Source organism: Vombatus ursinus, unplaced genomic scaffold (genome assembly GCF_900497805.2).
Source record: "Vombatus ursinus unplaced genomic scaffold, bare-nosed wombat genome assembly UNPS02010284.1, whole genome shotgun sequence".
Classification (NCBI taxonomy): Eukaryota; Metazoa; Chordata; class Mammalia; order Diprotodontia; family Vombatidae; genus Vombatus; species Vombatus ursinus.
In genome coordinates this window covers 4,312,659-4,326,434 of record NW_020950062.1, presented here as the reverse complement: position 1 = coordinate 4,326,434, position 13,776 = coordinate 4,312,659, and the positions used below count along the sequence as shown (strand labels likewise).

At 38.6% G+C, this 13,776-nt stretch overlaps 1 protein-coding gene across 2 annotated transcripts in view; it reads left to right on the top strand.

The window, feature by feature from the left end:
- COL14A1 (collagen type XIV alpha 1 chain) overlaps positions 1 to 13,776 on the top strand; it is a 250,358-nt gene that overhangs the window by 38,217 nt on the left and 198,365 nt on the right. For both annotated transcript variants that reach the window (XM_027854062.1, XM_027854061.1), the window contains exon 6: positions 2,454 to 2,543. In XM_027854062.1, the coding sequence (XP_027709863.1) occupies positions 2,454 to 2,543 (90 nt within the window). The remainder of the gene's footprint in view (positions 1 to 2,453; positions 2,544 to 13,776) is intronic.

Genomic DNA, 13,776 nt, shown 5'->3' with positions numbered 1-13,776 from the left:
GTCACAACTTTGATCTAAACCCTGGTTTCCTAACTCCAGACCCATTGATTACTTCACTTCAACATGCCTGCAACCATGATCATGTGTCTATATAAGGTGCATTATAATCATAACAAAAGAAAATGTAAGGAGTCAGAATAGGAAGAGAAATAAGAGAAATACAATGATATTGCAATGTTTGAGAATTCTATATTGAAAAAGAGGAATTGCCGCCTAATCACACTTTTCTCATTCTCTACTTGTGAAGTTGATTTTCTGAATTGAGGTTTAAGACTGTGAAATGCCATGGTACTGGACAGAGGGGTGGTACCAGAGGCAAGAAGATCTGGCTTCGATCACCACCTCTGATAGCTAATGGATGTATGACCCTAGGAAAGTCATATGATCTCTTAGTGCCGTAGGAAAATATTTAAAATTCTAAGTTGCAGAGGAGAGGATGATCTGTATTGGGAGAAGAAGTTCCCTCACTGGGTGCTCCCTATGTCAATGAAATCACAGGTCTTATCCCCAGGAAGTGTAGGATCACACTTATCACTATTAAATTTTACCTTATTAGAGTCATGCCCTAGTTCTAACCCATCGGTCTCAAACTCAAATGAAACCAGGATCCACTAAACCATACATAAGGATCCCTGCAGGCTCCATAATGACTTAGAAAAATATATTGATATCATCTATTTTTATTGTATTTATATTTTTTCCTTAAATGTTCCCTAATTACATTTTGATGTGGTTTGGGTCACACTTGGGAGTGTTGTGGTCTTTATTTTGTTCTAGCCCGTCAAGATCATGATCCTGATTCTCTCTCTCATCCAGTATATTTTTTTTTCTTGTGAGGCAATTCGAGTTAAGTGATTTGCTCAGAGTCACACAGCTAGTGAGTGTTATGTGTCTGAGGCCAGATTTGAACTCACGTTCTCCTGACTCCAGGGCCGGTGCTCTATCCAATGAGCCACCTAGCTGCCTCTTCATCCAGTGTATTTGTTATCCTTCTCAGCTTTTTGTCATTTGGAAATCTGATAAGCTTATCATTTAGATAAGACATTGATAAAAATGTTAAACAGCAAAGGGTCAAGCACAGATTCCTGGGGGATTCTCCAGGAGACCCACTTTCAAATTACACTGAACCATTTAATGACAACTCTTTGGTTCTAGCCATTCAACCAGTTCTAAGTTGAGCTAACTGTATTATTGTCTAGCTTACTTACCTCCATTTTGTTCACAAGATAGTAGAAGTATATCTAGAAAAGATTTAGGAGTTTAAATGAACTAGAATCTCAATGAGTGAGTAGTGTGGTAAAGCATCCAAGAAAGCTAATAGATCTTTGGACGCATTAAGAGATACAGTATCTAGGATTGAGAGGTGGTGGTCTCATTGAAATCTGACCTTGTCAGGCCACATCTAGAATATTGTCTTCAGTTCTGAGCACCACATTTTAGGGAGGACATTGATAAGCTAGAGAGTTCCAAGGGTAGGTTAACCAGTTTGGCAAAGGGCCTCTGGTTCGTGCCGTATGAGGATCAAAAGTAAAAAGGTGCATGATAGCTATTGTCAAATATCGGAAGGACTGACACATGGAAGAGGAATCATACTTGTTCTCTTTGGTCCTAGAGGGCAGAACTAGGAGCAGTGGGGAAAAGCTGTAAGGAGACAATATTAGCTTGCTGTCAGCAAAAGCTGCCTAATAATTAGAACTATCCCCAAATAGAGCTATCCCCTCAGAAGGTGCTGAGTTCACCATCACTGGGGTCTTCAAGTCCACATGGAGTTTATGATGTAGAGGGGAGTCTTGCTCCTGTGAGGTCTTTGAGATGCCTCCCAGCTTAAATTCAGTTATTCTGATTTTGAAAGTTAACAATGATAGTCAAATGTAGTGACCAAGGAGAATAAAGACCATGAAAAAGCTAGTGGACTTGCACGAGTGTTTTGTTACTGTAGACAATAACAAAAAAACCCGATGGTTTGTCAATAGAGAAAGTAAAAGTGAAAGAGAAAACAATTTTACTCCTGCTAGAATGCAAAAAACCTCAGATGTAGGTCAGAAGAATTAGGTTCTACTGGACAAGTCCCCTCACCTCTCAGGGTTCCAATTTCCTCATTTGTAAAATAAAAGGTTTGGAGTAATTGGTCTATAATGACTATTTTATTTCAGATATTTTACAATTTTTTTACTTTTCTCCAGGCATGATTTATTTGATGGAACTTCTGGCGAGAAAACCCTCTTCTACCAATGCAAAATGTCAATTTTTTGGAAACTTTTGTAAAATGTAGATAATAATAACACCTACCTTACAGGGTAATTGTGAAGATTAAATGAGTTAACATATGTAAAGTGCTTTGCAAACCAAATGCTAGCTATTATTGTTGTCATAGTTATTATACTTGATACTTTTGATAGTTCCTAGGTATCTGTGGCTAAAGCCATTAATATATTTATTCACTTTTCTTTCAGTTAAAGATCTAGAAAAAAGAAAAGAGCCTAAACCCAAAGCCAAGGTTGTAGACAAAGGAAATGGAAGTAAGCCATCGCCACCAGCAGAAGGTCAGTTGTTTTTTGGCTGTGCTATTTCTTTGGGGAATCCATCTCATAGTTGATTTATTTGTTTCATCTAAGTTCTTTCTTATTTTACAGTAGTCACTAGTTGCCATCTTAGTGATTATGAGTTCTCTTCTTATTTCTAATGTCAACATTAGAAAACATCCCTTTGTTTTGCAACTGTAAAGGTTTGGGAGAAAAATAAAGTCTAGATTCCATGAATGTGAAAGCACATTTAAGGACGAGCCTTATTTATAGAGACAGAAAAAATCCATTGTTAAATAGTTATTAAACACCTACTGTATGCTTCCCATATGCTAGGTGCTGGAGATGAAGTGGTCACTGAGTTCAAAGACCTCACATTCCTGGATGAAAAAAACCAAAACCAAACCCCTACTACTTAAGCTATCCAGATAGCTCAGCCATTGTCTACAGGCAGGCATCCTTTTTATCTGGATATCTCTTCTGCTATTGTCAATTCATATTTTAAAGTTTACAAGGTGGTGTGTGTGTGTGTGTGTGTGTATGTTTGGTAGAGGATACATGGGGTACAGAGTGGTAGCATGGACCTGAAAGAGAAGGAAATAACTGGATCATTCTCATTGCTTTCCTGGTAAAGAGTTACCTAGTTGATGCTATTTGAAGCTGTTTCCAAATAAGCCTGAATTTTTCACCAGGGTATCAAAGCTCTAGTTTTGTGCTGCCACTAGCTGTGTTACTTAAAGGAGTCCTTTAACCTTTCTTAACCTTCCACCTTTCTTAATCTTAAGCTCAAGCTATGACTTGTAGTCATCTAACAACTTCCCTTTGCATTTGGAGCTTACCTTTGTATATGATATAAGGTGTCTGTCTAAATCTAGTTCTTGCCAGACTGCTGTCCAGTTTTTCCACCAGTTTTTGTCAAAACTATCATTAGCTCAGTAAGGGGGTCTTTGGGTTTGTTGAATACTTGGTTTCCAGTTTCATTTGCTTCTGTGTGGTTTATACCTAATCTACTCCACTAATCAACCTATTTTTCACCGGTATGAAATTGTTTTGATTACTGCCCTGTAATAAAGTTTTGGATCTGGTTTTGCTACACCATCTTCCTTTCTACTTTTTTCCGTATTTCTCTTAAGATTCTTCTAGAGGAATTTCATTATTTTTCTTTTGAGTTCTATAAAGTAATCCTTTGGTAGTTTAAGTGATATGGCCCTGAATAGATAATCACCAGTTTTAACTTTGTCTTGCCACTGGACTCCAGTGACTCTAGAGGACGGATGGGGCTGATCATTTTGCTCAGCTTTGCCTCACTTAAATTCAGTTCATGAGGAAGGCAAGACATCACCCTTGCGATGTCATCGATTCTCTTTGAGAGGGAAGGATGAACAATAACAATTTAGGTAGTACTGTCATTTTTATTATATTGGCTTGTCCTACCCATGAACAACTAATATTTCTCCAATTTTTTAGATCTGTTTTTATTTCCATGATGTTTAGTAGTTGGGTTCATATAGTTCCTGTGTATATTTTAGAAGGTAGAATCACAAGTATGTTATATATTCTGTAGTTATTTTAAATGAAATTTCTCTTTGTATTTCTTCCTTCTGGGTTTTATTGGAAATATAAAAATGATGATGATTTACATGGATTTATTTTATATCATAAAACTCTGCTGGTTGTTAATTATTTTAATTAATTTTAGTTGACTTTCTAGGGTTCTCTAAATACACCATCATTTTATCTACAGAAAGTGATCAAATTGTGTTTCTTCTATATCTATTGCCTTTACCTGTTTTTCAATACCTCACAACTCTAAAATTCTTTAAATCTATGAATTATATTTAAATAATTAAGTAGATCTGTTTCCATTAGACTGAGAGGTCCTTGAAAAGAGGGAGCTTCTTTTGCTTTTTTTTTTGTACTCCCAGAACTTAGCACAGCGCCTGGCTCATAGTAGGCACTTAATAAGTGTTATTTGACTGACTGATAGGTTTTGGAGTTCCCTCTGAAAATACAGAGCCAAAACTATCCATTTCTAACCATCCTGTGTAACTCTTGCCCATGTCTTCCCAAAAGCTTGCCATAGGGGATCCACCCAATGTTCTGGAGGCCTTCCTTTCACTTTGCCAGCATCATAAGGTTGCCAGTGGAACACTATTGCCTTCCCTGTCAACTACCAATCAATCTTTCTGTATAACCAGCCCTTCTTTTCCTTTTCCTATCATAGAATTTCTTGATAGTGTCCTTTACTATTGTTTGTCTTTTGAATTCTTGTTGGGTATATGCTGTAGCCTGTTTACACTCACCCTGTTGTTGTTTGGTCATGTCTGACTGAACACATTTGGAATTTTCTTGGCAAAATGACTAGAGTGGTTTGCTGTTTCCTTCTCCAGATCATTTTACAGATGAAGAAACTGAGGCAAACAGGGTTAAGTAACTTGCCTATGGTCACACAGCTACTATATGTCAGAAACTGTATTTGAACCTAGGTCTTCCTGACTCCAGACCCAGCACTCTATCCACTGAGCCAACTAGACTATTTTATGGAGAACTCATACAGAGCAAACATTCACATGGTGGTCAGAAGAAGCTATACAAAGATATTCTCAAGATCTCTCTTAAGAACTTTGGAATTGATTGCATGACATGGGAGACACTGGCACAGGACCACCCAGCATGGAGTGCCCTCATCAGAGGTGGTGCTGTGCTCCATGAGCAAAGCAGAATTGAAGTAGTTCAAAAGAAACACAAGATGTGCAAATTTAGAGAATCCACCCCAAATGTTCACATGTGCCCAACCTAGGTAGAGCATTCCAAGCTTGTATTGGTCTGATCAGTCAGTCATGTTGTACCTTGACTCTAACATAGTAATGTCATTTTGGTCCTCTTTGAGAATGAAGGACAACAACTAACACTCACCCATTACCCTCTGTATTCATAGAATCATGAGGTGTTGAAAAACAGACCTTGTAAAAGGCAAAGAAGAAACAATACACATTCTGTCCTTTATGTTAAAAATGGTCATGGAGTCACAGAATCTTAGAGTTGGAAGGGACCTTAGATCTTGTCCAACTTATCCAACATCTCACTCAGAGTCTTTTCTATAATATCCCTAAGGGGAAATTATCTATCCTCTGCTTGAAGTTTTCTGATCAGAATAAATAACAAATAAATAGGAGAACCCACCATCCCCCAAAGGCAGCCCATACCACTTTAGGACAGCGCTAATTGTTTGGAAGTCTTTCTTTGTTTTGTGTATAAATCATACTTTTTCCGATCTTCTGCCCTTTGTTCTTAGTTCTACCACCTGAAGCAGAGCTAACAGGTTTTTTCTCTCTTCTCTGAGACAAAAGGCCTCTATACATTTCAAGATAACTATTATGTCATCATTAAATCTGTCTTCTTGTTATTATCTCCATTCATTTCCAACAAAAATCTGATTTGCTTCATTATGCAGAAGAAAATTTATCCTTTTTCTCTAGATACAGTTTTACTTTTCAAATGCTCTCAATATATATTTGAAATAGCTTTCTAAAGTACTTGTTCTGATTAGTACTCCTTCTGATAGACCAAATATGAAAAGAGTTTTATAATTGAGTTTTATAATTCTACATGATTTCAATTTCAGGAAGTAGATATCTGGTTTCAGGCAGTTTCCTTCCTACCAATTACTTTATTGGTTTTATGAATTGTCATTCAGATGAGATTTGCTGTTAAACAAAATCTGCCCTGTGATTGGGTCTCTGATACCTGATGCTGACTGCCTGCATGCCTGGAACTTCTTCTTTTGCTTGTCAGATTTCCTGATTCTGTGCCCATTGAGACGTCTACTCATTGCTGATGGCTAAATATCTTTGACTCAGTCTGTTGTCCTGTTGGGATTTCCCCTGATTGACTTTTTCCCCAGTGGATCTGTCTGATTCTATGTCCCTGATCAGACCCATCCTGCTTCCTACTGAATGCTGGTTGGGATTATTATATTGGTTTATAGTTTTAAAAAGTGTTTGGCAGCCATTAATTTAATAAGGAAAAAATTAATGATGTTTAGAAGAGAGACATGGTTTTGGATGATGTGAGCCATATGGAAAACAGATTCATAGTATTTATCTTTTGAGGCTAGAAAAGGAAACACGTTTCAATTCTGTGGCAAAGCAAGAAAAACATGGAGAGAAATCTTTCCCAGAATGTTAGACATATGGAAAGGCTTGGGTAAATACAGATGATTTATATCTTGGGGGGGCTTGCTTTCTAAGAAAGGGATAGCTTTTCATCTTCTTATCTCACTGTCATGTTTAGTTTGAGTGTCAAAATAAGAGAAGGGTGATACTGGTAGCAAAGATTGAAGGCCTAGCCAAAGAGACCCTGGTTTCTATGATTACTCCTTTTGGCAAATCAATTGAAAGATTCCAAAGGACCCAATCTGAAAAATCAACTGTTATCCATATGGGAGCAAGTTAAGCCATCCTTCAAAGGTGATGAAAGGGGAGGTCAGAGCTGATTGGAGGCACTGATAATTGCAATTTTCTAGCTTTGTTTTTCCTTCCTCATTTTATTGATGTGAAGTACCATTTGTGTTACCTTTTCAAAGTTGGTTTGGGTTTGGTGGCTTCTTTTGTATTTATCATGTAGATACTGCATTATGAAGTTGCTTTAGATGATTAAATATAATTATTTGCTAGTAGGGTTATAATGTAAAATTTAAATATTAATTATTTTTAGGTGTCATAATAATAACTAATTTATGTAGCATGTTAAAGTTTACAAAGCATTTTCTGTACATTATCTCATTTGTGCATCTCATCAACTCTGAGAAGTAGGTAAGACGGATATGATTAATCCCAATTTTGCTCAGAGAGATTGGCCATGGTCGCATAGTTAGAGTGGGAGGTAGGATTTGAACTCAGTTCTTCCTGATTCCAGTTCCAGCACTCTATCCAACACATAAAATCCATGATAAAAATTGGTGCCGCTGAAATCCAACGGGAGCACTTAGAGATCAAGATTTGGAAATTCTTAACCTTTCATGGACCTCTTTTTGGCAGCTGGATGAAGTCTATGAACCCTTTCCCAGAATAATGTTTTTAAATACTTACAACAAAATACATTAAATTATAAAGGAAGCCCATTCTGTTGAAATACAGTTTGTAGAAATAAGGACCACAATCTTCTACAATCTGGTAGTAGATCTAGGAAATCTCAAAGTATTCACGAGTATAAATGTTATCTCAGGATATCTATAACAACTCTAATATGCTAGAAAAACATCTGTTATTTCTGTTTGTGACAAAGTCACGGGAACTGCTAATACTACTGTAGTTTGTTGCCTACAATCATAATTTAAAGGAAAAGTTAAATTTCAGTTACAGGTCAATGAAAATAAAGGTGCAATTTTTTTTCCCCATCCAAGCTAATGGACTCCCTGAAAATTGTTCCCAGATCCCAGGTTAAGAACTGTTGCTCTGGCTTGAGTGGCTGTTCAATTCAATAAACACTTGTGAAGTGCTTACTGTGTGTCAGGCCCTGGGGATACAGAACAGTAAGGAGACTGGCCAAAGAGCTAACATTCCACTGGGGAGATGTAACATGGACAAAGAAAAGTAAATAAAGCATGCATGATACATACAGCAAAAATACCAAGTAATTTGAGTGGAGGGGAAATCAGGGAAGGACTCTTGTAGGATACAGCACTTGAATTGAGCCTTGAAAAGAGCGAGGAGTTTGAGGAGTTGAATCAGCTTGGGGTGAGAAGAAAGGGCACGTTTGACAGGAGGAACAGCTGGTGCAAAGGCATAGAGATGGGAGATGGGGTCCTGTGGAAGGTGAACAGTTCTTAGGCCAGTGTGATGGAACAAAGTGTGTGAGAAAGAGTAATATGGGGGGCAGCTAGGTCGTGCAGTGAATAGAGCACCTGCCCTGGATTTAGGAGGACCTGAGTTCAAATCCGGCCTCAGACACATAACACTTACTAGCTGTGTGAACCTGGGCAAGTCACTTAACCCCCATTGCCCAACCAAAAAAAAAAAAGAGAGTATTATGAATTTAGAATGGAAAGATAAGTATAAATCAGATTGTGGATGGCTTTAGATGCCAATAGATGAGTTTGTATTTTGTAGTTGTTTGGTTATTTCAGTTGTGTGACCCCATTTGGGGTTTTTTTGACCAAGATACTGAAGTGGTTTGCCATTTCCTTCTCCAGTTCATTTTACAGATGAGAAAACTGAGGCAAACAAGATTAACTTGCAAACAAGGTGACTTGCCCAGGGTCACACAGCTAGGAAGTGTTTGAGGCCAGATTTGAACTCAAGAAGATGAGCCTTCCTGACTACAGGCTCAGCACTCTATCACTGCGCTGAGTCTGTATTTTACCTAGAGCCAAAAGAGAGTCACTGAAGCTTCTTAAGCAAGGAAATAAGATGGTCAATCCTGTGCATGTGGAATGTCAATTTGTGAACTGTGTGGAGGATGGATTGGAGGCGGTACAGACTGGAAGCAAGGAGACCAATTATTATTACCGGAGGCTCTTGCAGTAATCCAGATAAGAGGGTGATTAGGACCTGAGCTACATGAGCTGTGGCGAAGAATATTGTTGACTTAGAATTGACAAGACTTTGCAACTGATTGTATACGATCACAAAAATTCTTAACCCGGTCTATGAACTTTAAAAAAAATTGGTAATTTCATTTCAATATAATTGGGTTTTTTATAATCTTATGTATTTACCTTGGGCATTAAAAACCTTTTTCTTATAAGGGGTCTATAGGCTTTGCCAGACTACCAAAAGTGTCCATGACACAAAAAAAGTTAAGAACATGATATAGTGGATGAGTAAGAACGAAAAGTTGGACATGATTCTGAAGTCCTCCAATCCCTCTGTTTGACTTCTAGATTCTTTTTTCCTGGCCTTCCCCTCCCTTACTTTTTTTTTTCTTACCATTATTACTGGGGTGAAGGGAGAAAAGGAAGGTAATGGTGAGGAAGCATTGGTATATGGCCCACTGCCTAGGGTAAATGCCCTGATCAGGCCTAACCATTTTGCAGATGGTGTAGCTGCCCAGGGAACTTGTGTCATGGGCACCCTTGGAGAGGAAGCTGGAAGGGGCCAGCCATGTTTGTGTTTCCCAGGAGGCCTCACCAGTGCTTAATGCAGCTCTTGTTTTGAAATCTCCATGTGCCCACCTAGAACCTTGCTTTAGTGATATGTCAGCTTTGAGGAATACATTAAACTGCTATTGGCCTTAGCTCATTTCTAATGTCTGAATTATTTTTGTACAAGATACCGTCGAGTGAGTGACTCAGATACCATCAAACATATTTCTCATTTTTAAAAAACTTCAGTTTAAATGGAAAGATCTAAGATCCTCAGCTAAAGTTTCTGTGTGGTTAAATAGTTGCACGCTTATTTGCAAACTACTGTACATATTCAGTAATCCAAAGCAAAACAAACTTATGAATAAAAGAAGTATTTGCCTTTGAGCATAATACAGTCCTAGCCCAGTTGTTGTCATGAATGGATGGCCTTTATTGTCCAAAATGAGCTTTCCTATGTTGGTTCTGTTTTGCTCTGGAATGCAGAGTTTTCATTAAAAAAAAAAAAGATCTTAGTTTGATAGAGAAGAGTGACATGGGTCTCTCTCTGATTTCAGTAAATAAGATTGTTTGCTTTCTTTTCTTTGTAAAAATTGTCCTATTATATTTGAAATGGGGTAAGAAGTCTAACTCAGATAACGTAACTTTCTGAAACATTGAGGATATAAGAGATTAATTTTTGTTATCCATTTGACTTGTTTTGTGTTTTTTTGCCTTTGAAATGTAATAAAAAGTAATCAGAATTTGATAGTTGCTCTTTTGAGGATAACTACCACCTTTTCATAGCTGAAGCCTGGTGTCACAGTGGGCAGGTATAATGGAAGACCCAGGTTCCAATCCTGCCTCTGATACTAAGCTTCTAGAATGTAAGCTCCTTGAGGGCAAAGGACTTTCTCATTTTTCTAAACTTTGTATTCTCTTAGTGTCTTGAACGGGGGTCTACACATGATATTTACTAAATAAATGTTGTTTGAATGAATAAATGTACAGTGATACATGCTGACTGTCATTTAATGAGGCGTAAAACAGGGATCCTGAATGCTCATATGCTCACCTAAGGTGTTCTTTATCTTATCAAAGATTTCTTGTACAGAATCTAAATGAGATTCTCTAGCCACCACAACCCTTCATAGATAAAATCACACCAATTGTTCTGAGTCCTGGAACACTACAGTCTCCTCAGAGCATAATAGGAAATAATAATGGGAAAAAATAACAATAAAACAAAAAACAATAAGGAAAAGAAATCTGTGTAAACATCCACATTGAGAAAACAACGTGGATAAAAAGCCCATATTGTTTAGGCTGAAATTGAGTTAGTCCACACATACCTTAGGCAGCTACCACAAATGGACATTGACCAGGGCCCAGAATTGGTTTGTAAAAATAGATCAAGATGGATCACATGGAGGAAATTATGTAGACCTTTCAATAATGCTGTATTGCTCACTGCCGTAAAAACCTCATTTCTTGAATACTGATATTATTCCAATGATGCTGTCTGTCTGGGAATTATGGGACAGCACTGTCTCAGAAGCATCAAAATTGCACGTGACCCAGAGGGCAATGGAAAGATGCATGGTGGATATAAACCTGCAGGCTGAACCATGTTTCTAGTGGTAATGAGCACACAAAGTATTGAAGAGGTGTATGGAATAGAAAAAAGAGGCAGACTGGCTAGTCATACACTCATAATGCGAAGAAAGATAGATAACCCAAGTGCTCTGTTGGTCACCTTGAGATATTAGGTGTGGTCTCGATAGAGGATTTGTTGGAAAGATATGGACAATTGCCCTGACATAGAGGGTTGTGATCCGCATTGGTAAAGGGAATAGGGTTTGCTTTGCAAACCTTAAAGGGTTGTAAATGTTAGTTATTAATAAGGTTTATTGATTAACTGACTTATCTATTCCTGACAATAATCCCATAGAGTTCAAGTAATATTATTCCCATTTTATGAAAGTGAAAGCTAAGTTGACACTCAAATGGGATTAATGTCTCAGCCTTGCTCATGAAAGTCCCTGTTGAAGCTTGTATTGGAGCTAGGTCTTCTGACTTGGTGGAGATAGTAGAGATGAGGATGTAGGTGACTCAGTCTAGATGTGATTGGAGCAGAGGTTTTGCAAGCCTAGAGGATGGCTTTGAGGTCAGCTGCCAGGTTGGCACTTTTGAGCATCACTTGAAGGCTATTGGGAAGAAGGTGACAGAGTGACAGTACAGGGCCAAGAGCCTGGGCCTAGATGGTAGCTGTTCAATGTTGGATAGTGATAGCCAGAGTTCCCCAGGGCAAGTGTGATTTAGAGTATGATGGAGAAACTAGATTTTTGGACAGCCAACAAGGTCACCTGGGTCTGGGGTTCATTTCCTCCAACTATAAAAAGCCTCTTGCTTAGGACTTGGGTGACCAATTGGTTTGACACCAACCACATAACTTCCCAGAGATCTTCATTTGGGGAGTAGGACCTGAAAGCTTTCCCTACCACAGTTCCCCAGACCCTGAATGGCCAGCACAGGAACTAGTTCTGGTGGAAGAATCTCCATGCTTTTTTCCTGTTCTCTGAGTCAAAGTGCACAGACAGAGCCAAAGCACAATGAAGGTTTTGTTCATTTAAAAAAAACAACATCCTTTTCACTATAGCTTGGTTAATAATCCCCAGTAGAATTTTCACTTGTAGCTAACTTGCCTCATAAACCTTTTTCAAGGTTTTGGTAACAGATAACAATCCCTTGGGATTTCACAGTCCATTCTACTTCTAGATAATGATTTTCTTACTGGAACTTGCTCAGCAACAGCAAAGGAAAAGAGTTTGGGGGACGGGATCAGGGCTATAAATTCATCTACTTAGGATGGGACTGACAGGCATACTAGAGGTCGAGTGTAGGGAGACAAGCTCATGAAGCATGGAATTGTAAGCAAATCCTTTATGTAAGCAGGCCAGGTTAAGGATAGATGGGAGGTGAAGGATAATTCTGAGAGCTCACATTTATAGAGTGCTTTAAGGTTCTCAAAATACTTTACATATTTAACTCATTTGATCCTTTTAACACCCCTTAGAGGTGGGGGCTATCATTGCCCTCATTTTTTTTTTGTTCAGTCATATCTGACTCTTTGTGACCCCTTTTGGGGTTTTCCTTGAACCTCAGTTTCCTCAGCTGTAAAATGAAGGCAGTTAGGGGGCACAATGGATAGAGTGCCAGACCTGGAGTCAGAGTTCCAAGTTCAAATGTGACCTCTTACAGCTGTATGACCCTGGGCAGGTTACTTAACTCTGTCTCCATTTCCTCATTTGTAAAATGAGCTGGCAAAGGAAATAGCAAATGACTCCTATGTCTTTGCCAAGAAACTCCCATGGATAGAACTGAAGGAATTTCATATAATAAAATAAAAGGAAGATATGTTTTCTGTCCTCTGGGATTATTGGCAGCATGCCAAAAATCTAAAACACTTTTTACTTTAAAATTTGGACAAGAATACTTTAAAAATTGCAAGGTCGCTTTCATATGGAATTCATATTATGCCTTTAATTGTCCCCACAATAGAGGATATGCATATGGGCAAGGTGGCTGATGGGAAGCTGGCCTAGGAATGAAGTGAAACATGGTTGGTTTGTGTGCTGGTAAATGTTTCACAGCTGATTCTCTGGAAAAAAAATGTACACAGCACATATTTTTAAGTTTAATTTGCATTATTAACATTTTCTCCATCACTTTCTTAAGATAGATGATCACCAAATAAGTAAATCAAGGCCTGATTTGTAGCATTTGCTGATTTCTGAGGTGTGGGTGTTGAAAATTTAACCACTGGCTCTCATGATCGAGTTCAGTTGGCTGCAGCATACTGCTAGAGCCCACCTAGATGAAGGCGGACACAGAAGGCTCTTGCTAATCAGGATGGGGGAGGGGGAGAGCTACGGCAAACAGAGCCTATTTTCAGAATGAGATCCCAAGTTGCTCCTAATTTCACAAAAGCAATAAGCCAGTTCTCTGGAAAGGCACGGAGGAGTCCATTGCTAGGAATCCTGATTGGCGCCTCAGGCATTCACAGAGCGTGGACCAAGTGTGCTGGCACACCTGGCCCACACTCTACACTTGCAGTGCTTGGAGGCACACTGGCCCTTGTGTTGTGCTGGTTCTGCTTCCTTCTGGTTATTTGTTTCCTCAGTGCTGAGC